The sequence below is a fragment of the Sturnira hondurensis genome, unplaced genomic scaffold (assembly GCF_014824575.4).
Source record: "Sturnira hondurensis isolate 20B ecotype Veracruz unplaced genomic scaffold, ASM1482457v3 Scaffold0000880, whole genome shotgun sequence".
Taxonomy (NCBI): Eukaryota; Metazoa; Chordata; class Mammalia; order Chiroptera; family Phyllostomidae; genus Sturnira; species Sturnira hondurensis.
Genome location: NW_028073511.1, coordinates 8,228,294 through 8,254,304, shown reverse-complemented (window position 1 = coordinate 8,254,304; position 26,011 = coordinate 8,228,294). Strand labels below are relative to the sequence as shown.

The 26,011-nt window shown below is 39.2% G+C and overlaps 2 protein-coding genes and 1 long non-coding RNA gene across 6 annotated transcripts in view; 1 reads left to right on the top strand and 2 right to left on the bottom strand.

Moving 5' to 3' along the window:
- MMUT (methylmalonyl-CoA mutase) overlaps positions 1-245 on the bottom strand; it is a 37,231-nt gene extending 36,986 nt beyond the window's left edge. Inside the window, exon 1 of one of the 2 annotated variants that reach the window (XM_037054513.1) lies at positions 138-245. The gene's annotated coding sequence lies outside the window, so the exon portion shown is untranslated. Of the gene's footprint in view, positions 1-132 lie in introns of both variants that reach the window. The other variant, XM_037054523.1, reaches the window with a different exon arrangement.
- Positions 246-374: 129 nt separating this feature from the next.
- CENPQ (centromere protein Q) lies at positions 375-19,892 on the top strand. 3 transcript variants are annotated; one of them, XM_037054547.1, is made up of 9 exons: positions 375-457; positions 6,402-6,509; positions 7,459-7,513; positions 8,545-8,671; positions 9,267-9,335; positions 12,220-12,349; positions 16,138-16,257; positions 16,394-16,471; positions 19,538-19,892. In XM_037054547.1, the coding sequence occupies exons 2-9, from the start codon at positions 6,408-6,410 to the stop codon at positions 19,667-19,669; spliced, it is 813 nt and encodes a 270-aa protein (XP_036910442.1). In that variant the 5' UTR covers positions 375-457; positions 6,402-6,407; the 3' UTR covers positions 19,670-19,892. The 3 variants fall into 3 exon arrangements, with proteins under 3 accessions (XP_036910442.1, XP_036910451.1, XP_036910432.1); XM_037054556.1 differs by having other exon boundaries at positions 6,367-6,509; positions 16,138-16,248; XM_037054537.1 differs by having other exon boundaries at positions 6,367-6,509.
- LOC118992592 (uncharacterized) lies at positions 6,823-25,627 on the bottom strand. Its single transcript, XR_005067653.1, has 4 exons — positions 25,277-25,627; positions 22,869-22,877; positions 12,571-12,577; positions 6,823-6,833 (listed from the first exon to the last, which is right to left on the bottom strand). It is a non-coding gene; the product is annotated as an uncharacterized LOC118992592 (long non-coding RNA).
- Between the last annotated feature and the right edge of the window lie 384 nt (positions 25,628-26,011).

Here is a 26,011-nt window from a genome sequence, read left to right as displayed (position 1 = left end):
ACGGTAAAAAAAAAAAAAGGAGAAAGGTGGGAGGGTGGAAAGAACAGAGGCTTAGAGGACAGGGGTAAGGGGGAGACAGGAGCCAGAAGAATAAAGGGATTTTTAAAGGGTGACGGGCCCCAAGGTAACAACCGTACTCCACGCCCGGCTCGTCTCGGACTACGGCTTCCAGGGAGCGCCTCCGACCCTCCGCGCTCCCGGGCCCCCTGGTCGGAGCTGAGCCCGGCCCTGAGCGACAGCCGGAGCCAGTCGGAGTTGGGGGCGTAGGCGACGACGCCCTCCGTCCAGCCAATCTCACCGCGCTCTCCTGGACGAGCTGCTGATGACGTCAGGGTTGTGAGGAGACGTCAGCCCGCTGCAGGCGTTGAAAATCCACTTCCGGGTCTCTCGGGCGTTCGATCGTGCGGGCGCGAATTGCTCTGAGCGCGGCTTCTCCGTGGTTGTGGGGGAGTCGTGGGTGAGTAGAGAAAGCGCTTACCCTGCTAGTGGGTCCAGATTGGGGAATGAATTTTGTGACCAAGGCGTTTGTGGCGAACTCCGCGGTCTGCATTTGAGAAGCGTGAGGTGACTCTTCCAAAGGGAGGGAAATCCGAATTGGTCGGTCCTGCGCGCCAACGGGTGGATGAGTTTGATTCGCGAGGTGGGAGTGAAGCCAGGCAGGTTCTCCTCGCCTTTCCCTGAATCTTCCTCAGCCTCGTTCTCCTTCCTTCGCCTCTGCCGCAGCCAGTCCTGGGACGAAGTGCCGCCTTGGAGATTCGCGTCTCTGGCCTTGAGGTTACTTCGGTGGGCGGCGGCGCCCTCCGTTGGCGTCACTGGTCTGTAGGTCAACATTAGTTATACGAGTTTTGCTACACGTCGTGCTCACCTCTTCTGCCCACCCAGAGGTTTAGATGGAGGTACTTGGTTCCCACGAGTTTCTGCCGGTGAGGTATCAAGGCAATTTAGGAGCCTCCCTGTGTCCTACCCGGGGAAGAAGAAATTCTTCGCTGCAGTATGAAGGCCGTCCGCGAACTACCGTTCGGGTTCTGTTCTGCGCGGCCCTCCCACGCGCGGTAAAAGTCTCCAGGGACTTTTCCGGTCCACCGTCAGGCTTTTGCTATTTTCTTTCCAATACTTCATTCTCCTTCCTTTTGGCTCAGTATTTAAAACCTAATGCAAATAGTAACTTTTCTCTGAATACCATATATTCACTCACAGGCCGTTCTGAGATAGCCATTCACTGATTTGTATAACGTCTGTCACATTATGTAAGGTTGTATGTAATAATTGTTTTTATGTCTGTCTGTGTCCACTAGCACTAGGCTATGGTTTCCAGTGGATCTAAAATTTCTATTCTTTTTTTGTATGAGCTATGTCCCAGATATTGTGCTAGATATTTTATGTATTGTGTACAGAATTTTAACTTTACCAAAGCCTTTGGCGTTGGTACTTTTATTAACTCATTTTACCAATGGGGAAAGGGAGCAGATTTTTTTTGCCGAGACTGCACAGCTCCCTAAATGGCAGAGCCAGGACTTGGAACCTGTGCAATTTATCCTCACGCCTGGCTCACTCTTGGCCGTGATTCCCAAACTGGGGTCGTTTCACTGCCAGGGACATTTCATAATGTCTGGAGGCAGTATTGGTTGTCACACTCGAGAAGGTGCTGCTTACATCTAGCAAATGGAGGCCAGGGACACTGCTAAACGCCCTGCAGTGCACGGGACAGCTTCACAACAAAGGATTATCCCATCCCAAATGTTAATAGTGTCGAGGTTGAGAAACGTTTTGCATTGTGGTTTATTGCTTCAAGCAAGTATCAGTGAAAACAGTGCTTCTCAAATTATCTATGAGAAAGGACCCTTTTAAAAAAATTTAACTAGTCACAACTGACACTGTTGTAAATTACAATTAAAAATTCATTACTAGTCAAACCAATATAGTGTGTAATACCGAAAACGAACTGTGATGTAAACTGTAGACTTTGGGTGCTATGATGGGTCAGTGTAGGTTCACAGCTTGAGGCAGATGTGCCACTCTGGTGTGGGATGTTGATTGTGGGGAAGGGTCGGAATGGGAGGTACAGGGGTATATTGGAACTCCCTGTACTTTGTGTTCAATACTGCTGTAAACCTAAGAATGCTCTTTAAAAGCCTATTTTTTAGAAAAAAAATGATTACTAGAAAAATGAGATATGAAAAGAAAAATCACAGCCAATCATTCTATGATCAGTTTCAATATATACGAAATTGTTGAAAATTGCTGTAAAAGTTTCTAAATGAATACTCTCAATTTCTGTACCTAAAAGGACTGTAATAATTTGTGAATCAAACTTGGAGTTGATCTGAATTATATTATTAAATAAATATCAAGAAAAAATGATTAGCAATTAAACTATAAGTGCCAGCTAAAAGTAAGAGACCATAGGAGCCCACAGACTTTTAGAGAGTAATGAAGTGGAGTGGTTAGGAGGCTTTGAGAAGCAGGTGGCTGGTGATCAGAGAGAGTGGGCAAAGACATGAGAGAGAGCTCTGCCAGAGGGTAAAGTGTGTGCCTTAAAGTGTGTTCAGGAAATCATAAATCTAGCCAGTGAGGGAGATGTAAATGGAGTAGCGGGAGAGAAGTATGGAAGCTAGGTAGAGATAGATTGTTAAGGACTTTAAACAGCATTGTAAAGAATGTAGATGTTGTAAGACAGGTGTTGGAGAAAGATTTTTTTTAATTCACTTCTTTGGTTCCAAAATTTGAGATTGGAAACAACTTAGTAGGACTGACTCATGTCTTTTCCACACAGTGTCAGATGCAGCATATTGGCTCAGGTACATGCACCAGGCTGGCAAGTTGGTGCTAACTATTGGTCGGGAGTTCAGCTGGGGCTTTTGCTTCAAGATTCGGTTACTCTCCATGTTGGCCTTCCTCATAGCATGGTAGATGGGTTCCAAGAGCAAATATTCCAAGCAAGACAGGGTTGCAGCTGCCAATCTCTTAGCATTTAGGCCAGTAAACTGGTACAGAGTCGTTTCCGCCATATTCTGCTCAAACAGTTGCAGTGTCACAAGGGGCCATAGACTTCATATGTCACTAATAGGAGTGAAAAGAAATTCCTACCATTTGTAAGCTGCCAAATAACATGAGGGCTAAATTGTGGCCCTTGTTTGCTTCCTCACCTGGATACTCTTTTTCAGTCAACAACCTGAACTGCTGTCTATGACAGCCCCTCCAGGGGAGATCCATAAGGGAAACAACCTATGAATTGGTTTGCAAGTAGGTGGAATACAAGGACATGAATGTCACCTTGAGAGAATTGGGCATTTCAGGAATGCAACTTAGCAGACTGGCTGCAGAGTAAGGTACCATGTTTTTCAAGAGCAGGTGTATTTGAGCTTCTGCTTTTTGAAACTGATCTCACATGTAGTTCCCAAGTGTGATCTTTCAACTGTTTCTTTCCCACTGTTGTCAGTCTTACTGGGGTGGGAAGGACCTGGAAACTTCCTTTTAAAATTTGAAGGAATAGATTTTATCCAGAGCACCCCTTCCATTATGTGTCTAAATCTGCATATATAAACTATATTAATGTAATGAGCCCTGAATTTTTAGAGAAAGAATGGTGATTGACTTATGTATCTAGCTGTATATGCCTAAAATATATACATATTATGTATATATATTGTATGTGTGTGTGTGTCCATGCATACTGTACCTAACTTGTGGCTACTTACTCCTTAAGGCCTAATGCAAGAAAAAATAGCCTATTCTTTGCCTTTTAGCAGAAATGAGTTTGGTGATAAAGGACTATTAGATAGAGAAAAGGATTCATTCTAAATGTTATCATTGACATCCCCAACACCACTTCTGTGCCTTTTTTTTAATCTGTGGGTTTGGGCAGAGGCAGTAGACAGAGGACTGAGCATCCTTCTGTACTCTTGTTAAAATGCACAAAACCCAGACAGAGTTATATACCTTAAATTTTTTAAAATATATTTCTATTGATTATGCCATTATAGTTCTCCCATTTGCCCCCTTCATTTCGCTCCACCCTGCACACCCCCTCCCCCACCATTCCCCCCTTTTAGTTTATGTCCATGTCTCACAAGTTCTTTAGATTCTACATTTCCCATACTATTCTTGCGCTCCCCCTGTCTATTTTCTACCTATCATCTATGCTACCAATTCTCTGTACCTTCTCCCCCCTTCTCCTCCTCCCACTCCCCTGTTGCTAACCCTCCATGTGATCTCCTTTTCTATGGTCCCGCTCCTGATGTAGTTGTCCACTTAGTTTGCTTTTGTTTTACGTGTGATTGTTAATAACTGTGAGTTTGCTGTCTTTTCACTGTTCATATTTTTTATCTTCTTTTTCTTAGATAAGTCCCTTTAACATTTCATATATAAGGGTGTGGTGATGATGAGCTCCTTGAACTTGACCTTATCTGAGAAGCACTTTATCTTTCCTTCCATTCTAAATGAAAGCTTTGCTGGAAAGAGCAATCTTGGATGGAGGTCTTTGGATTTCATGACTTGGAATACTTCTTTCCAGCCCCTTCTTGCCTGTAAGGTCTCTTTTGAGAAATCCACTGACAGTCTGATGGGAATTCCTTTGTAGGCGACTGTCCCCTTATCTCTTGCTGCTTCTAGGATTCTCTCCTTCATTTTAATCTTGGCTGATGCAATTATGATGTGCCTTGGTGTGTTCCTTCTTGGGTCCAACTTCTTTGGGACTCTCTGAGCTTCCTGGATTTCCTGGAAGTCTCTTTCCTTTGTTAGACTGGGGAAGTTCTCCTTTATTATTTGTTCACATAAGATTTCCACTTGTTGCTCTTCCTCTTCCCCTTCTGGTACCCCTATAATTCGCATGTTGGAATATTTAAAGATGTCCTGGAGGCTCCTAAGGCTCTCCTCATTTTTTCGAATTGTTTTTTCATTCTTTTCTGTTTGGTCATTTTTTTTGTTCCTTCTGGTCCACTCGATTGATTTTATTCCCAGTTTCCTTTCCTTCACTATTGGTTCCCTGTGCATTTCCCTTCATTTCACTTAGCCTTCATATGTTACTCTAATTTGTGACTAAAATCAACCAGTTCTGTGAGCATCCTGATCACCAGTGTTTTGAACTGTGCATCTGATAGGTTGGTTATCTCTTGTTCACTTGGAAGTATTGGCTCTGGGGCTTTGAGCTATTCTTCTTGAGCCATAATGTTTCGTCTGTTTGCGCCTGTTAGGTATAAGTGGTGGAGCCTTAGGTGTTCACCAGGGCAGGGTGACCCAGTCCCTGGGATGTGATGCTGTATGTGGGAGCAGGGTCAGAGAGGGGCGATGGCGTTTGCTCTGCTTTCTGTTGGACCTCGGTCCCCTCTGCTGCTTCCCACAAGCAAATTGGGCCCTTGTGGTGCTGGTTCCCGAGTGTGTGGGCTTGTCCACCCTCCAGGACCCTGTGGGTCTCTCCAAGGAACTCTCTGTGAGCCTGGGAGCCTCTCCCAGCACCTCGACCCCTGAAAGTTTTTCCAATTGGTACTTTTAGGCTTTAGTTCCCGTCCCTGGGGCCCTGTGTTGCGCGGTCTGTGTCACTGTTCGTTTTTTCGCATGGTTTGCCTCCGGGTGAATGTTGACAGCGGTCAGCCAGCCACCTTGGGTCTTCACTGGGTCTGCCCGTTGCCACCCCACAACTGGGATCTGCCAGCCGTGGCCTGCGCACCTGGGTTGGTCCGGCCGCTTTTTCCTGTGCTACCCTTCTCCATCATCCGCTGACTCTGCCCCTCTTACCAGTGTGGTTGAATGGTTCGTTGTTGTCGAACATACAGTTTGATTTCTGCCTGTTTTGGTTGCATTTTTCTTACTAAATCCTTGTTGTCTTTGAACTTGGTTGTGCGAGGAGGTACAGTGTTTCCACCTACGCCTCCATCTTGGCCAGAAGTCCAGCTGAAATTTTTTTTATGAGTGAATTTACTACATTCTGAATAAGATAGATTCATGGTATCATTTTAAAAAGCATCTCCTTCTTTCTTTGGCATAAGTTGAATGATAAATTCTTGAGGCTTAAACCAAGGAGACCTGAGTAATACCTGTGAGATAATAGATATCAGAATTATCTGTGGCCTGAGTAAGACAATTGAACTCTTTATATATTCATTTTCTTGCATGTAAACATGGAGATAATGTAATTATATGGGGAAGTATGAAATTAGAGATGCAAAACCATTTTTAAATGATCTTTTAAAGGCATACAAATGGAAAATTTCTAGGAATGAAATTGAATTAAATATCCTTACTTTAATAAGAACCAACGTTGTTTTTAAAATATGCTTAAAAGGCTAATTTGGAACATTTGAGGTAGTCTTTTGAATGGAATACTATGCAAATTTTAAGCATTTTTCTATGTCCTTTTCATCTTTACAGATTTTTTGAAGCACTCTTACAATTGTTCTATTTAGATCAAGATGCCTAGGAAAGCACACAGTTCCAAGAAAAGGTGCCAACAGTTCAAAAGAAACCCACAGAGAAAAACTGGTGGTGAGGAAGTGGACTTACCAGAGAAAGAGGTAGTGAAAATATCTAGCTTATCATCCAGAACTTTTTTTAAGATTTTATTTATTTATGTATTTATTTTAGGGAGGGAAGAGGGAGGAGAAAGAGAAGGAGAGAAACATCAGTGTGTGTGTCAGTTGCCTCTCGCATGCCCCCAACTAAGGACCTGGCCTGAAACCCAGGCATGTGCCCCCATTATGAATCAAATCGGCAGCCTTTCATTCTGTGGGACGACACCCAACCCACTGAGCCACACCAGTCAGGGCTGATCCAGCACTCTATTAAAAATATCATTCATTCTCTACAAAGGAGCATCTGAGAACCAGAGGTCACTTTGACTGCAAGTTATAGTAATTCTTATTATTGTATGGGAGCTATTACAGCATACTTTGTCAGAGTTCTCAGATAAAAATTATTACTTCAATTCTGAAGGTATTGATCCAAGAATTCTTTAAGGAGGAGTGGATGCTGGGCATTGCTAAAGTCTTTAAATGAGAAGACTGGAAATAGAGTATACTAATTCTATGGCATTCGTATGTTAAAAAATGGGAATTTGGCAATTGGTGGAGACTTTTATCACAACCGGGAAAAATTTGTTTGGTGGGAATTAGCTTTTTCCTAACCTAATTTTACCCTCTCTTCTAAAAGCCTCTATTTGTTTTGCAGGTAAAGTATGTAACACTATTTCACTGCTGAAATGAGTAATAATTTTTTTAAGACATTGTTTGATACCATCTGAAATCCTATTATACATTATCACCATTGTCTAGGAATTGCTTTAGTATATTTTTGCCTGTGACAAGTACAGCCTTCTTCTGTAGAAGTGGCAATATACTTTTTTTCTACCTAAGCAGAAGTTACATGGATTTCCTTCAATATACATGACCACTCTATTACCAAAGTAATAGCTTTTTATTTGATGTTTAATTCTCTCTGTTTATGTGCATATGTTTTTCCCTCTAGGTTAGAAACACAGTGAGAAAAAATAAAAATCATCCAAAGCGTCTGTCCTCTGAAGGTATTTCTCTTCTGTATCTTATTTAGACTGTCTTTCTCAAGCTACGTATATTCATGAAAAAATTATCAGCATCTTGTTTATGAGTTCTGCAAAAGATGGTAATAAATAGCAGTATTCTTATTTTTGAAAAAATATGTTTTACTGGTTAGTCAGTTATTTTGACCAACTGAAATTTTATTTACCATACCTAGCAAAATATTGTGTAGGGTTATAAAATTGATAGGAACTAGGAAAAAAGTGTACCACAGCCCAAATTATTACTGATCTGTGATATATAGAAACACTTTCTGATTTCTTTTCAGGACAAGTATGCTTCTGTTCTGCCACCACTGTGTAGATTAATTTGGAACAACTATCTAATTTTATTCACAGTAAATTATTTTAAAGTATTCATCTTTACTTAAATTTCACCTTTTCTTGGAAGAATTCCTACCTTTTTTCACCCAAGACCATTTTACATCATCTGGTTTTATACTTCCATAGAGCACGGTACTTTTGCTTTTATAATACTTTGCATCTTATAATTATTTAACCTCCCTTCTCTCCAAAACAAGTCTTCCTATGAGCCAATAGTGTAATTCCACTGTTTATCCCTTGTAAGAAGAACAATTAACAGTCTACTAAATGCTGACTGTGGTCTGGTTAATCTCTTTTGTTCCAGTTGCCACCCAACATTTAGTAGTTTTCTGGTCTTAACAAACCCTTTAATTAAGGCCATTTCTGAGACCCATATGCTTATGCTGACTCCTAGTCATTGTAGCTTGGTTCTTCATTTAAAATAGTCTTGGTTTTGTATCTGCAGTATCAGTTAATATCATTTTACTTAAGATAACAGTAGATAGCGTATTCATATTCAATACCTGGCGTGTTATGGCTGTGCAATAAGAAAGGAAATTAAACAATTTATAAACCTTTATAATTTTTTGGTTCTCATAATTCCATTAGCTCTTTTAGATAAATTTATACTTCAGTCACTTTTTAAGTAGAAACATGCAACCTTCTAGATTGACCAGAGTCTCTTCTTTTACCAGAAACAGAACGATCACAGCAAACTAGTCTAAAACAGGTAAAGATAGCACTCAGCAGGAGAAAAACATGGCAACCTCTTTCAAAGAATAGCAGAAAGCATTTGCAAACTATGATGGAGACAGTAATAATGTGAGTATGAAATTTCTCCATTTAACTTTTGATTTCTACTTGTATAGACAGTCTTCTTTTAAATGTTATTTATTTTATGGCTTTTATGGCGATAGGGGATTTTTCTCTTGCAGAAGAAGATATATTTGTATTCTTTCAATGGCATTAACCTTAGTAAAAAAAAAAAAGTCTTCATTAATTTTGGAAACTCAGAATTCCATCAGGGAAATTCAAATGAAGTCTGTGTGGCCCAATCTGTAAACTTGAACATGTTCTATCAATAGGAGCCACTTAAAGAAGAAGTTGAGTTTAAATGGACCCTTTACATGGACCTTACCGTGCCAGAGGAGGTACTATACAAAGGAAATCAGGATTCTGCCATCAAGGAGCTGAAATACATCAGAAGAGTCAGACATGAAAATCAAATACAACATACAATATGATAAAAAGAACTTTGATTATACCCCTGTTTAAAATGTATATCGAAGGAAAAGTGATTGATTCAGCCTGGCTAGGAAGGAGAGGCACTCGAAAGAAATCAGAGAGAAAAACTAAATAGATTTTATTAGTTGTGTTACAGACTAACATTTATTCAGTCCTTTTTCTTCTTTTCTAGAGCAATTTTGAGCAACAAAAGTAGAGAAAATGAACAAATTCAATATCATCTCAACTGCCTGAAGAAAAGGTAATGTAATTATGCAATAGAAAATGATTAAAACATATTTAGTAAATCTGATCTGTCTCTGTGTTGCCAGAACAGACATCTGCGGAATGTAAAAGTTTTCATTTGGGATTTTTGCTGTTTTAAAAAGAGGAATAATTTGGGAATGTACATTGTATCCTAAACTTAAGGATAGAGAGTTAAGAGAATCCTAACTATTCTAACTGTTCTGAGTTAAGAGAATTTTTTAAATATTTTATTTATTTTTAGAGAGGGGAAGAGAGGGAGAGAAACATCAATGTGTGGTTGCCTCTCACATGCCCCCTACTGGGGACCCGGCCCCCAACCTAGGCATGTGCCCTGACTGGGAATCGAACCAGCCACCCTTTGGTTGACAGGCTGCCACTCAATCCACTGAGCCACAGTAGCTGGGACTCATTAAGAGAATTTTTCATGAAGAATCTGAAAATCATAAAATGCTTGCTTCCATAATTCACATTTCTGTATTGGGATTTGAAAATCATTTTGTCAGCTTGAACTCCCTTCAATTTCATTTTGAACAATTTAAAGTTAAGAGTTCACCACTCTTATTTATCCTATAGAAAATTTGTCCTGTTGCTCTGTTTTTTCTTAACTTTATATTGTATTACTTTATTTGCACAGGCAGCAAGAGTCTCTTTCCAGGTTATTACTGTTCTTCATCGTGTGGCAAGTTACAAATAGAGATTTCTTTTCATGTGTTTTTAAAAAGTCACACCAGCCCTCACCAGTGTGGCTCTCAGTTGAATGGGGATCATCCCACAATCACTTCCTGGTCAGGGTACATGCCTGGGTTGTGGGCAGGTCCCCAGCTGGGGCATGTGGGAGAGGCGACCAGTCGATATCAGTGTTTCTCTCAAAACTATTGCATTTAAAATAACAATTAAATTTTTTTTAAGTCACACCACTGTCAGTGATTTTCAGTGACTATGTTTTTCTGGTATTTTGCACATTTTCATAGAGGAATGTTCTGGTTCTTACTGATGTACCTAGAAATGTTTGTGGTCTAGCACTTTATTCTTGGGAAGACTAAACACAAATTCTGCTTACTTAAATTGTAATCTGTGAAGAGTGGTAGCAAAGTAGAAGGTGGGATTGGGTGGGTATGGGTGGGAGTTCATAGAGGGAGGTAGAAGACGTTAAAGAAAGACTGCTAGAAGCAGGCCTGTAAACACCTTATAGGAATAACAGCCTAGGCGCTGGCTGGTGTAGCTCAGTGGATTGAGCACAGGCCTGGGAACCAGAGGAATAACAGCCTAATATTAAGGAATGCACTAAAAAGCTAATAAATGAGATGATGTATAATAAAGGTGTAGCTATTTATAGTCTTTTTAATATAGGACAAATAATCATGTCTGGTTTGTAAATGAGAATATAACAGTGCATAGTAGCTGCTGTTCACTGTAATCACCTTGGGTCATCAGAAAAGATTAAATTCTCTCCAACATGTAGGCTGCCTCTTCATCCTGTAGCAACCATGGAGATATAGGGTTCAAAGACTGCCCGTGTCTCTTCATTTTTGCTTTCACGTCTCACTCCCTTTCATTCCCAAAATAACAATACTCAAATACTTTCCCTTTTACTAATGTAGCCATGTGTACAGTCTTAGCAAATTGATTTCACTTGGTTAGCCCCTACAATTTCTAGAGGAACATGCTTTGGGAAAATTGTCTCTGGAAACATAATTATAAATTGGTGGTGTTGCTCTAGCAGGGTGTATTTATTTTATACCTTTAGTTTTATTTGATCTTGAAAGAATCTTGGAAATCTGACCACTATTTAGAACACTTGGAGCAGTGGGTAACCCTTCCACAGAATTGACTTAATATTAACGTTTAGAAAAAAACTGTTCATCGTTGGAAACTTTATTTTAGTTAAGAAATCAAAAGCTTATCTTTCTTGAGAAGATTTATTGCAGACAGGTTTTTATGCTTAAACGTGATGTCCTAATGATGATTTTCTGGATAACAAGTTTATCCTAACAGCATAATAAAAATTATGATTGGTGGGGTTTTAAAAACGGTACACTGCCTACCATTTTTTTACAAAAATTAATCATTTCAATAAGATTCAGGAAGATGTCTTGGGTTCTACTGTTCAAATTAGGTAATAGAACAAAGCACCCCAAAATGTTTCTATTAGGTAGAAGTAACAAAATTTTAACTTGCCTATTATGGAATTCAAGAATTAAATTGTGGGAAGTATATTACTGCTATAAGTGGGGGTAGTGATACATCAGTTTCTGTTGATGCTCTGATAAACCTAATTCATAGGAAGATTTTTTAACTTTAATTTTGAATACTATTCATGTTGATAGTGCCTCAGAACTAAGCACTTTAATCTTAGCGTTTTATTTGCCTTAAAGTGGATGGGGCTCAGTTTTCTTTAATGTCATCAAATTAGATTAGTTAATGAAGTCCTGGTCACGTTCTCTAAAACAACTGAGATTCGGAATCCAGGCTCATAGTTAAGACTTAGAGTGGTACTCATCTCTTACCCAGTAATTCACAATAGGTGGTAGGCTTACGAGCTGAAATAGTCTAGGAAGCATTTAGCAAACACAAGGAAATTTTTATTTTGAAATGCATGTGATTGTTAAATGTGTAAAATAGAAAATCTTCCTTATGAAGGAGCCTAAGTGCTCCCGTGATTTGAAGTAAATCTTGATGAAATGAAAGATGAAATGATGATTTGTCAGGTCTTTTGCGGGGAGACTTACTGCTAAGGTCAGCCACTGTGAATAAAAGATTATAGCCCTTGGGAATATGCGGGCAAAAACGGTGACAAGAGAATTTCAAAACAAAATAAAAATAATACTAATGGTACTCAAAGTGTAAACTAGTAATTGTGGTTTTGTTCTGTCCCTAAGATTGCTTCAACTGTGTGAAACCCTAAAAGTCCCTTCCCCAAAGCTGAAAGATTTAACTAATGTGTCAAGTCTACTGAAAGTGGAAAAGGTGCATCACAGAGCTAATGAGGAAGGTCTGACATCATTGCAGGTATGGGGTTTGAACAGTGAGTCCATAATTAGGGGGAAGGGGAAGAGACCAAAAAGTTCCTAAAATTATGATATTCTGCTAGTAATAAATACTAGATCTTGTATCAGGCGTTTGCACTAAATTCTTTTTTTTTTTAAATCTAAGCTAAACTTTGGGCCTCTAAAGTTGTAAGTATTTCCAATGTATTAGTGATTAGGTATCTGTTTTACTTTTTATCAAACTTTAAAACTGAACTATCGTAGTGTTTTTAATGATCAAACTATAGGAACTCATCACTAAATTCTATTTGAAAACAGTTTCTCATCCTGTATGTGGTACTTTCTTTTCAGAAACACAATCATCATCATTATTGTTATTATCATTATAGCAAATATGTAATGAGGGCTTTCATTGTTCTAGACACTGTTTTAAGCACTTACAGCCTTTAATCCTCACAATGACTTAACGAGGCCTGTGCTATATTTTGCTCATTCTACAAATCTGAAAAAGGCACATACTAACCTTTATAGCTGAACCTTAAACATGCATACCTAGTCAGTCTGACCTCAGACAGACCAAGATTCCTAATTGTTCTCCTTCGGAGTTCATGGTAATAACATTAGCTGTCATCATTAACTTCAGCCTTTCAATTAGTGGATACTCGAACAATTAAGAAAAGCACCTTATCCAGGAGATCACTTCATAGATTATATAAATATCTCACCACTGTGCAGTACACGTGAAACTAATATAAAATAATGTCAGCTGTAATTTTTTTAAAGTGCAGACAAACTAAAGAGAAAGAAGCAACCTTAAGGAGTTTATGAAATAATTTTAAAAACTAAAACAAATCAGTTGGACCATATATATACCTTAGTAATTTCAGAGTTTGTCAGTGTGGTGCTTAGCTCTTTCTTTGTTAGACCTAGCAATTCATTCAGTAAATACAAAGTTCAAATTTTCAGATAATTTATTCCAGCTTTTTCACATATTTAATAATTTAGATGCTATTGGAAGAATTTGTTTCTAAGCAGCAAATCTACAAATATAAAGTAGTAGGATGGTATTTTTTTAGTGATTGCCTGGCTTTCTTCATAGGTGAGATTATGTTTAATTTTCCCCCAGTGTTACTATTTTTCAAGGATATATTTTCAGTACTAGCACTAGTTCTAACAGTTGGATGACATTAGTGTGGGGTTGTTGTGTTTTTTCACCTTTTTCTTTCAGATTTTATTTATTTTTTAGAGGTGGGGGGACATCCATGTGTCAGAGAAACATGGATGCCTCTTGCACTCCCCCCACTGGGACCAAACCTGCAACCTAGGCATGTGCCCTGACCAGGAATCAAACCCCTAACCTTTCGTTTTGCAGGACAGTGCTCAACCACCTGAGCCATGCCCGTCAGGACCTAATTTCAGCTTTATTGAGGAATAATTGACAACATTATAAGATACTTAAAATATGCATCCTGATGACTTTATATATGTATGGATTGTATGTGAAAGGATTCTCCCATCTAGTTAATTAACACATCTATTATCTTCCATAAATATTTTGGGGAGGGATGTGGATAAATTTGTTTAAGTTCTACTCTTAGCAGATTTCAGTTACACAATATGGTGTTATCAGTTATAATCACCATGTTTTCCATTAAATCATTAGGCCTTATTATCCTATAACTAAAAGCTTTTACCCTTTTAACATCCCTTCCCTATTTCCTTTACCAACCCTTCCCTCAGCCTTTGGCAGTCACTCTCCTACTGTTTCTATGAATTTTCTAATTTGAACTAAATGTGCTCTTATAACGCCACCATTACATAGGAAGTTACAGGGGTTTTAGAAGCTCTGTGCCAAAACCAGGGGCGAGACCAAATATGTGTTTCTTACATCGTAGCAGTTTGTGCTTTGCTGTATGTAGTCAGTACTCAATGGAAGCATTGTTGGCATTGTGAGCATAAGAGTTCTTCATTGGCATAAGAGAGTGTCTGAATGAGGAGTTTGTGGAATTGCATTTACTAGTGTTCTCCTATGTGCATTACTTAGAACCACTACTTTTTTCTACTGCAGCCTAGAGTTAGTGTTGGTTGGTGTTGACTTTCCACAACCTGGAAACAGCTCGCACAGGTGTGGGGAATACATGCAATTTGCACACAGGTGTGCCCCAGCAGGGAATCTATTTTTTTTCCTTGTCAACATTATACCAAAATGAAGTTGAATGAAAAAACACTATTCAAGGACCATCTATACTGAAAAATGAAGTTACAGAATTCAGGAAAGAATTAGAAATAAAAGAAAGAGCTGTTGGATATGCAGACTAAATTGCAAGGAGTACTAAAGCAAAGAAACACAACAGGTAATGCTTACAATAAATAGAAGGTAAAATAAGGAGAAAATTTTGAGAATCAAAAAGAAAGATTGGTTTTTAAAGTTTTCTAGAAAAAGTGGCAAATAGAAAAGTTTGGCAAAGAAGATGCAACACAGATATTGTAGGAATACCCAAAGAAAATAATCAAAGCGACAGAACAAATTAATTTTTTAAAATTCTTAGTCTTTATTATAACTCTTCACTCATTGCTCTTATTCATTGCTTTCTACATGAGTTGAATGAAGGACCCTAGAAAGATATGTCTAAATGTTAACTCCTGGAATGTGACCTTATTTGGAAAGGGAATCTCCCAGGTGGATCTCAGGATGAGGTCCTCCTGGCTTATGTTGGGCGAGACCTAATCCAGTGACAAGTGTCTTTTGAGAGATTGAAGTGTCCTTGTAGGAGACACAAACATGAAGGAAAGGGCCTTGTGCAAAAGGGCCGAAATTAGAGTGACGCAACTATCAGGAGTGCTGGCAGCCTCAGCAGCTGGAAGAGGCAAGAAAGGAATCTCCCCTAGAGCCTTCAGAGGGAGCACCGCCCTGCCAACACCTTGATTTGGATTGGGGACATCTGTAGTCCAGAACTGTGAGGCAATAAATTTCTGTTGTTTTAAGCCACCGGGGTTGTTGTAGTTTGTTACAAGAGACATGGAAACTAATACATGTGGTTTGCATCATAGCTATATTTAACAGCAGTCTCTTAATCCAACAACCAATCCATAGGAAATTAGGGCTGAGGAGCAAGTTAAAGTGGTACAGCCACTTTGGAAGATAGCCTGGCACAAAACTAAACATTTTGCCACATGACCCAGGACCATACTGCATATGGATCTTTGCAGCAATATCATTGATGGTTGCCAAAATTTAGGGAAAAAACAAGATGTCCTTCAGTAGGTGAATGGATAAATAAACTGTGGCACCTGTAAACAATGGAATATTATTAAGCATTGAAAAGAAAGGTGCTATCAAGCCCTGAAAAACATGGAGTTAAGTTAAATAAGCCAATCTGAGGCTATATCTGTGCGATTGCTGGACAAGGCAAAACCATGGAAACGACAAAAGAATCAGTGATTGCCATGGGTGTGTGACGGGATAAACATGAACAGACAGAACCCAGTATTTTTAGGCCATCAGTCCATGGCCTGTGTTGGGTTTACACGGGTCTTCCAGAATCTCAGCTTTGGTAAGTTTCCAAGGAAACGTTCTTGTACAAGAGCTATATCCTTTTGTTCCGAGAAATTTTTTCCTTGTAATACATTATGGCCTTGGTAAATTAGTTTCTAGGAAGTCTGTTTTTTGAAAGAAAAAAATATATTTACCAGTTTCTTCTAGCAGTGTTTTAATGTAGAAAATGTTTTTAAAATATGTGTATTAATATTTTTTAGTTTTATTTCATGAAATATTTTATTTGAATCATTAACTTTCTCTTTCTGACTCAGGAAGAAATAGATAAAATAGTGGAGACCACAGAGTCAGTGACTGGGAATATTCAGAGCCTAAAGAACAAAATTCAAATTCTGACAAGTGAAGTGGAAGAAGAAGAGGAGAAGGTAAAACAGGTAATTGTGTAATAATGTATTGCTAGACCCTGGGTATAGTTTTTAATGCTTACATTTTACCAAGACAACTTTTACATGTAATAAACTGAGAGAAATTAGTCTTTTGAAATAATCTAGCTTTCTTTTTCTACTTCAGATGTTTCACATAGATAGTAACAGGGTACTCTCCCTTCCAGAACTTCCTCAGAAGAGTCTCAAAGCACCCACACTTCAGGTAAGTACCAATTGACTACATCAACTATCATTATCAATTGGATATTTAAAAACATTATATATCCTGTTTTTTAAAAAAACAAATGGAATTCATGACATAAATATTCAATTATTTCTCACTTCACAGTAAAGTTTGAACATCTTTCTTTGTCACTTTATGTAGATGTATCTCGTTCTTATCGGTAGCTGTATAGAATTCCATTGTGTGGATGTACCATAATATAATTTGTGAATTACTGATGGGAATAAATAAGTTTTGCAAGTACGTATAATGCTGAGTATACTGTTGTACACCTATTTTTACACATCTGTGTGGTCATATAACTATGGGATTTCTGGCAGTAAATTCTGACAGTTGCTTTTGTTTATGCTTCTAACAGTGGCATATAACTTCACAAAATAGTATTATGTCTTATTTGTAATAGATTATACACACTGGTAACTTGTCCTTGTTCAAAGGACCCTAGTAGATATTATAGTGTAAATGTTTATAGTGGGACTTCCGCCAAGATGGAGGCATAGGTGGAAACACTGTGCCTTCTCCCACAACCAAGTTTGAATACAACAAAGGTTTAGAGAACAAAGATGCAGCGAAAGAACAGAAAATTGAACTATACAGAAGTCCAACAACAACAAACCTTTCAACCGAACTGGTAAGAGGGGCGGAGCCAGCAGCAGAGCCAGGACAGGCAAGAAAGATCCCCCGACCCCAGGTGCCCAGGCAGCTCCTCCTCGCTCTCACCCAGTGAGCGCTCAGGGCAGCGGGCTGGCTGCGGTCACACATTCACGTGTGCAGATAAACCAGCAAAGGAGTGAACAGCGAGACACACCACGCAGGCCCCAGCAGGCGAACCCAGCAGCGGGCTGACCGTGGTCGCACATTCCCGCACAGTGGGACACACCGCGCCCCACAGTGGCGGCGGGAGGCAGCAGAGGGGGCCCGCCATTGCTATACTTTTGCCTGCTGCCACATACGGCGTCACAACCCAGCGACTGACTGGCCCCGCCCTGGTGAACACCTAGGGCTCTGCTCCTCATACATAACAGGCATGAACAGTCCAAAATATGGATCAAGAAGAAATCAAAGCCCTAGAGCCAATAACTCTAAGCGACCAGGAAATAGCGAACCTCTCAGATGCACAATTCAAGACACTGGTGATCAGGATGCTAACAGAACTGGTTGATTTTAGCCACAAATTAGAGTAATATATGAAGGCTAAACTAATTGAAATGAAGGGAAATGCACAGGAAACCAATAGTGATGGAAAGGAAACTGGGACTCAAATCAAGGGAGTGGATCAGAAGGAAGAACAAAACATCCAACCAGAAAAGAATGAAGTTACAAGAATTCAAAAAAATGACAAGAGGCTTAGGAACCTCCAGGACATCTTTAAACGTTCCAGCATCCGAATTATAGGGGTACCAGAAGGGGAAGAGGAACAGCCACAAGTGGAAAACTTATTTGAACAAATAAAAAAGGGGAATTTCTCCAGTCTGGCAAAGGAAATAGACCTCCAGGAAATCCAGGAAGCTCAGAGAGTCCCAAAGAAGTTGGACCCAAGAAGGAACACACCAAGGCACATCATCATTACATTAGCCAAGATTAAAATGAAGGAGAGAATGCTAGAAGCAGCAAGGGATAAGGGGACAGTTACCTACAAAGGAGTTCCCATCAAACTGTCAGCAGATTTCTCAAAAGAGACCTTCCAGGCAAGAAGGGGCTGGAAAGAAGTATTCCAAGTCATGAAATTCAAAGACCTACATCCAAGACTGCTCTATCCAGCAAAGCTTTCATTTAGAATGGAAGGGCAGATAAAGTGCTTCTCAGATAAGATCAAATTCAATGAGTTCATCATCACCAAGCCCTTATTGTGTGAAATGTTAAAGGGACTTACCTAAGAAAAAGAAGATAAAAAACATGAACAGTGAAAGGACAGCAAACTGACAGTTACTAGCAACCACACCTAAAACAAAATCAAACCAAGAGGACAGCTAGATCAGGAGTGGAACCATAGAAATGAAAAACAAGCCCTGGCTGGTGTAGCTCAGTGGATTGAGCACAGGCCTGCGAACCAGAGGATCACAGTTCGATTCCCAGTCAGGGCACATGCCTGGGTTGCAGGCCAGTTCCCTGCAGGCCAACTCCCAGCAGGGGACGCACGAAGGGCACCCATACATTGATGTTTCTCTCCCTCTCTCCTTCCCCTCTAAAGATAAATAAATAAATGAAAAAATTTTAAAAGAATGAAGATCACATGAAGGGTTAGCAACAGGGGAGTAGGAGGAGAAGGGGGGAGAAGACACAGAAAATAAGCAGCATAGACAGTAGGTACAAAATAGACAGGGGGGAGGGCAGGAATAGTAGGGGAAATATAGAATCTAAAGAACTTTGGACATGTGGTCGTAAACTAAAGAGGGGGAATGGGGGGGGAGGGGTGTGCAGGTTAGAGGGGAATGAAGGGGGGAATAGAACAACTGTAATGGTATAATCAAAGTATATTTTAAAAATGTTTATACTGGTATGAAGTTTTTACATTTTCTAAAAAAATAATTTGAAATTTCCCTATCTATAGCTCACTCAGGGTGTAAGTAGCAGAAATGGACAGAGGGGAAACAGAATAATACAGATTTGGGAGAAAGCAGCAGTGAGTTGATAGTTATTACAGTTGAGTGATAGGTACATTACATTTATTATATCACTCTCTAACATACATTTGATATTTTTTATAAGAAGATTAAAAACCAATTGTATGGTTGAAGGTGGCTAAAAGGCACAAACTTCCAGTTGTAAGATAAATAAGTCATAGGGATGTAACATACAGAATGGTAATTAGTTAATAATAACATTGTATTTTTGAAGGTTGCTAAAAGAGTAAATCTTAAGAGATCTCATCTTGTAAAATATTGTAACTATGTGTGGCAATGGCTGTTAACTAGATTTATTGTGGTGCATTTCACAGTATCTGTAAATATTGAATCATTATGTAATATACCTAAAACTAACATGTTATATATCAACTGTCTCAATAAAAAAGGTTTTTTAAGTAATCATACATTGTACCCACAGAAAGAAATTTTGGCACAAATTCCCAACCAGAATGCTCTTCTGAAGGACTTGGATGTTCTCCATAACTCATCTCAAACAAAGAACATGTTAACTTTCATCGAAGAAGCCTATAAGAGATTGGATGCCTCTTAAAGAATATGTTTTAGAATATTTCCACATTTATTTAATGTTTAAAATTCCTAAAACTGTTAACCTATGATGATATTTCAGAGGCTAAGGCTCCTTTGGGATTTATTATTTCCTAATATGGAGTTTAAAATTAGCTTCTGTAGCTCTACCATTAGCATCTAATGTAGCCCTGAAAACTGTTTTTTAGCAGTTGCCAAGTCTAGGAACTCATATTTATGTCGCTGTGTTTCAGTTATTTACCTGAAACCGTAAAATAAGGACAGTTATAATCTAATGATTTATAATGGCCAAATGCAGCTCATTTATTGATTAATGCAGAGGAAATCTGACACTGTGACTTAATATATGTAAAGTGTTATAGTGCCTAGTTCACAAAACTCTGTTTACTATCATTGTTCTTTAGCTGATGACTCGCGTGTTCTGTCTGATGTTCTGGAACTTGAGAAATCCCCAAATGCCTTTACATCTTTACATAACTCTAGACTTTGTGGTGTAGTGAAGATTTGCCAAGTGTCTTTAACTTTGGAGGTAGCAGGAACAGTTCTTAGGTTGGTTTAGTGAGTAAATGCTGAATATTTATTATCCCCTGTCATCAAAATCTTACTTTTATTTTGTAAAATTATTCAAAAGAAACATCTATTCCCTTAAAACAAACACCAAACCAAGAAGACTTCCTAAACCTTTCCTCATTGTGGTATGTATATACATGTGAATAAATGATCACTAAAATAGATCAAAAATCATTTCTAACCAGCTACCATATATTATCTGGATTGCTCTTATCTATTTGTAAAATAAAATAACTGAAATGTAATCACTTTCTGTCTAACCTAGAATTATTTGTCAGTTAATTCAGGTGGTGCCATAAATCTGTTAATATCCCCCAGGCAGAGACCACCAGGAACACAGCTTTCATTAAACACATTTCCGTTTAATGCTCATTGAAGTGAGGGAGAGACCACATGCCATAGGAAACCCCGGGCAGCTCACTAGAAGGGTCAAAAGCAGTTTCCTCTTAGGAAGTAATGGTCAAAGAGGACATTGATGGATTTTAGAGGGAAAGAAAGCCTTCAGTATAGGAAACCTGCACTGTAGCAGTGGACTGCCGTGTTAGGCAAAGCTCCCACTAAAGATTTTACAAAATATCTTAAAACTTAAAAATCTTTACTTGGAAATGTACAGCTTTGTGGTTTTAAAGCGACTAAAGTTTGCTGGTTCTCTCAGAACCTCTGTTTGACAGACTATTGAAAACCAACTAGAATTTTTACTTACCATTGCTGCTGAATGAATGATAGCTCTTCATGCATCAACTGGTCATACTACTCTTCTAGCTTTGAAAAGTACATGATCTTTTGCGAGATCTACAGTATCTTCTGGCAGATAGCAGGCAATTCAAAACATGTGCAACATTTTCTTTAAAGGCTGCTTTTTGGTGCACTCTTTATGAATAATTTAACAGTTAATTGCAAACCCAAATAAAATTAAAATTCTACTGCACGCAGTCCCAGTAATTCAAATGGCCATCTTCCTACGTAGCATCCACACCCACCTGACCTCTCACATGCGCAGTCCGTGCCAACTATGATATAGCTCTCCAGCGAGGGAGGGTAAGTGCCAGCTTACCAGAAACTTCACATTCTGAAAATACTTTGGAATGGAAGAGTGCGCAAAAATGTAGCATATGATAAACAGCATTTCAAATAAACTGCAGAAAAATACTATTCAATAAATGGTCTTGAGAAAACTGCTAACCACACCAGAGGTGCGGACAGAGGGCCAGCAGTTAACATTCCTACTTTAAGCCAAAACAGATTCCAAATAAAGGTAAAACATAAAAATACAAACTTAAATTACCAGTAACAAATAGGTTAAATACAAGTAGTCAATTCTCAAAGGTACATAAATGGCCAATAAGTATTTGAAAGATGCTCAACTTTATAATACTTAAATGCAAAATAAAATGTTTTCACCTATCTGGCTGAAAAATGCAGGAGAATTGGCCTCCAATAATGCTGCCGAGGGAAGGAAGGTAAGTTGGCGTGATTTGTGCGTGCGGAGGGCTCTGGGGCAGGCAGCCTGAACACACAGAACGTTCGTGTACTGTCAGTCATTGAAAATTCTTACTTTCTGGAGCCCTGCAGAAATTTGGAATTTCAGAAAAAACTAATAATGAGTAATGGGGAAAGCTCTGGTGGGCAAATTGGTGCTGCACTCAAAAGAATGAAGCTGACTATTCAACAGAAATAATCTACACTAACTTCAGGCACATTAAAATCTACTCTGGACTACACATATCTTCACCAATGTAGCCTCATATAAAATTATTTGAAAAGTTTTGTGTTGATTCTGATTGTACATTTTATTAAATATTCTTGGCAATTAAAAAATGAAAATCTTATTTTCTCTGAGCCCTCCCATTTCCCCCAAGTCTCAGATGGGCGTGTTTTACGATCGGGTTTTGTTGAAATGTGACCTGCGCTAGAACCTAACATTAAAGGATTTTCTTTTTTCTATTTGCTTGAATAGAATTTCCTGGCATTCTCTATTTACCGAAACTCAAAGCAGGTGCACCTGTCGAAATTCGTATTTGAATCATGCAGTTGGCTTAGTTTCCAAACATAAGTCTAATAAATCCTCTCATGTTTCATTCATTGTCAAAAAATATGCAGCTTTGAGGAAGAAAGGGTGGAGGCGGGAGAAAGCAAGCAAAAGCAGAGAGACATTTAAGTTTCCCAGTTGGACTTTATCAGGTCAAAAGTGACTGGGCTTTTTTTATGCTATAACTAGCTTTCCTTGTTAAGAGTCTCCACTGAATGTAACCCTTCGCTACTAAACCACCATAGAAATGCTTTCTGTTGGCTTCGGTGTTTGCTGTCATTCAAGTCCCTCTGCTGTTATCAAGGCTATGAAATTGTGGCAGCAGCCATATCTAAAGATTGGTTATAATGATCAAACTCGGACAAAGAGGAAAAGGGGGTATTTTCCAAATTGAATAAAACTACTACAGGCTACATTTTTAAAATAAAGTTCACTTCATAGTTTTGGTCTTGTTTTTCTCAGATAAGTCCCTTTAACGTTTCATATATAAGGGCTTGGCGATGATGAACTCCTTTAACTTGACCTCATCTGGAAAGCACTTTATCTGCCCTTCCGTTCTAAAATGACAACAAGCTCCCAAGTATCAAGAGCTGAACCTAAAAACAAAAACAAGCTAAGCAAACAACTAGAACAGGAACACAATCACAGAAATGGAGATCACATGGAGGGTTAGCAACAGGGGAGTGAGAGGGGGAGAAGGGGGGAGAAGGTACCAAGAATAAGTAGCATAAGTGGTAGGTAGAAAATAGACAGGGGGAGGATAAGAATCGTATAGGAAATATAGAAGCCAAAGAACTTAAATGTATGAACTAAAGCAGGGAGAATGAGGGTGGGAGGCAGTGTGCAGGGTGGAAGGGAATAAAAGGGAAATGGGACAACTGTAATAGCATAATAAATAAAATCTTTTTTTAAGTTGCTATACCTTGCACTCTCTGTCCCTAAAAAAGAGATGCACTGCGTTGGGTATCTGTGTTTGGAGCCCATGGGTCACATTTGAAGGTGCTGTTCTGATCATTTACCAAGACCAGAAGGGCAGTGGGCTTTGAGGGTCACCCAGGGCAAAAAAGATAATTGTTCCTATTTCAGCTATTAAAACAAATGTACCTTAGCCAATTTCACCATTTCATACCCCCAAGGAAGTCCTTAAAATGAATGTAGTTTTCAAATGGAACAACAGGACTATAGAACAGTGATGATAAAAATGCCTGGCATTTATTGATGTGTGCTATATGCCAGACACCATGCCCATATTTAACCCTAGTAATAACGTCACAGGGATTAAACCCCATAACTATTGTTTTTTTTACTATTTTTTAATCTTTGCCAGAATATGTTAATTACTCCTCATTTTAAGGAGAGAGGAAGAGAGGCAGAAACATTGATGTGAGAGAACAACGTCCAACAGTCACCTTCTATATGCTCCCCAACCAGGAGTCAAACACACAACCTAGGTATGAGCCCTGACTAGAATCAAACCCGCCAACTTCTGGTGGACAGGGCAACACTCCAACCAACTGGGCATCCTGGCCAGGGCCCTACACTATTCTCGCCGTCCTGCAGATGAAGAATCTGAGACATTGGGAGACTAACTAAAACTGTCTTAGTATCTTCACATAGTAAGTGATAGAACTAGGAGGCAAAAAGAAGTTGTAGTTGACTTCTTAGGAATTTGCTGATAAGCTACAAATACAAAGGGGCTACTGAAGCTGATGAGTAGATCCTATTCCAACAATATACAAACTACATGTATTTTTCTAGGTATAATGGTAATACGTACTATGTACTTGTTCACTTGGGTTCATAGGAGAAAATCTCTTTAAATTTATCTTGTATTAGTAACCTCCTTCCCCCGGCCCCACTTCTTTTTCCTTTAAACCTCAGAATTACAAGTTCAGTATAGTTTAATGGACATATTTCACATTTAATTATCTTCCTGGAAAAGTAATATGGTTTGCCTCGGTCACTTTTCTTCGTGGGAAAAAGCCACTATTTTAATTAGTTCAGATGTTTTACAGAGAGCAAAGAACCTTGAAAACAGGAATAGAAGATGCACCTGGGAAGAGAATGTAGCCTAAATCTGGGAAGACATTTATAAGTCTCTCTGAGTCCATAAATAATAACTTGACTCCTACACTTAAGGTTTTCTGGTATGGTACTTCATATCCAAAACAGATTCTGTTCTACAAAGAACTGCTTCTGTTCACTTTTTAAATCAATTTCCCTCAAACAATATTTACAAAAGCCTTGATTTATTTAGGTCCTTAGGGTATGCCACAGGCATATGTTGCCCTCATTAACATCATTACAAAAAGCTATCAATATACCAAAGTCAAAAACACTCTTATTTTGATGTGCCATAGTTGTCATCCAATAGAAATTTCCCCATCACTTTCAATTACCAATTACCCACTCTATTACTCTTTTTTTTTTTTTGAGGGACTGGTTCTTTAGTTTAAAAAGGCATTTGTCAATTTTTCGGTATCAAAATAGTTGCACTGTTGGTTTCTCTTTCACTCAGTTGGCCCCCAAAGAGACCAAACCAAAGGAAAGGACATTTTTAAGCCAGGAAGCTTCAGGATGTGAACCCAACAGACCTCCCAGAAACCTCCCTGGTAAGGGGGTACTGGGTGAGGAAAGAAACTTAAAGATCAGCACACCTATGGCATTGCCAGTGCTCCCCAACCCCAAAGAAGCAAAGTTTTAAAATAATATAAAATTTAGACAGTTTTGTACATAAACTATTCAAGATTTCTCCAGCACTGAGGCGAAGCACAATGAGATGCCACTTTTAGACACAGCAGCTTCAGACCCAGAAAAGGGGGATGAGATGATTTCATGTGGCTAAATCACTGGCAAAAACATGATTTTCTTTCTTTCAACGTGACAAATAACTGGTCACTTCAACATGATCCATTTTGTGAACCACCGAGAAGGGGGTAGAGATGGGGCAAGGATTGGGTCTCAGAGGTATCACCATTTCCATTTGGTCACTTCTGGTTATTTTTTTAAAACTGCCCCAAAATACCTTAAAGCTGAAACTTGAACATCTTTTTTTTTCTTTTGCTAACTCCTCCTGGAATCACCTTTCCTGTTTGGCTGGACACTGTGCACAAAGCAATGACCCCCTATAGTGGGGTCTTTCTCTGGGCTCTGTTTGGCTCTCAGTAAGGCAGGCCCTTCCCTCTTTCCCTCCTCTATGGAGAAGGCAATATGGATGAAGTTGAAAAATTACCTTTTAAAAGTGAGAAAGGGATTAGACTGCTGCTTGAGAACTGTGGAATTATTTGGAATGTTTTACAAATGGTTGCTACAACAACAAAAAGGTAATTACAAAATGTGCACATCACAACATGATTTCAAAGACACTTTACTGTGCTCACATTCCCTTAAATGTTGTTCCCAAAGGTGCTCAGCCTCTAGCCCCAACAAGAATCTCTGGGAGAGGGAGAGAGGGTTTGGTGAAAAAGACACTAGGGGACAGTGGTGGGGAGGGGGGTGTTGGCGGAGGATAGCAAAAGGAGAAGGCAGCCTTCCAGTTAAAGATCAGCCCTCAGTTTAAAGATTAGCTCCCGACAGGCTGGCCTCAGGCGGAGTCAGGGTCAGAGGGAGGAGCAGCGGCAGGGCAGGACTGGGGTGCTCTACATCTCATTCAGGTCAAGCTGGCCTGATTTCATGTGGCTAAATCACTGGCAAAAACATGATTTTCTTTCTTTCAACGTGACAAATAACTGGTTACTTCAACATGAT

Excerpts from the sequence above, each read along its gene's own strand:
- CENPQ (XM_037054547.1), top strand. The coding sequence starts at position 6,408 with ATGCCTAGGAAAGCACACAGTTCCAAGAAAAGGTGCCAACAGTTCAAA. Across the intron at positions 8,672-9,266 it reads ATGATGGAGACAGTAATAAT|AGCAATTTTGAGCAACAAAA; the intron begins GTGAGTATGAAA and ends CTTCTTTTCTAG. Across the intron at positions 12,350-16,137 it reads AAGGTCTGACATCATTGCAG|GAAGAAATAGATAAAATAGT; the intron begins GTATGGGGTTTG and ends TTTCTGACTCAG.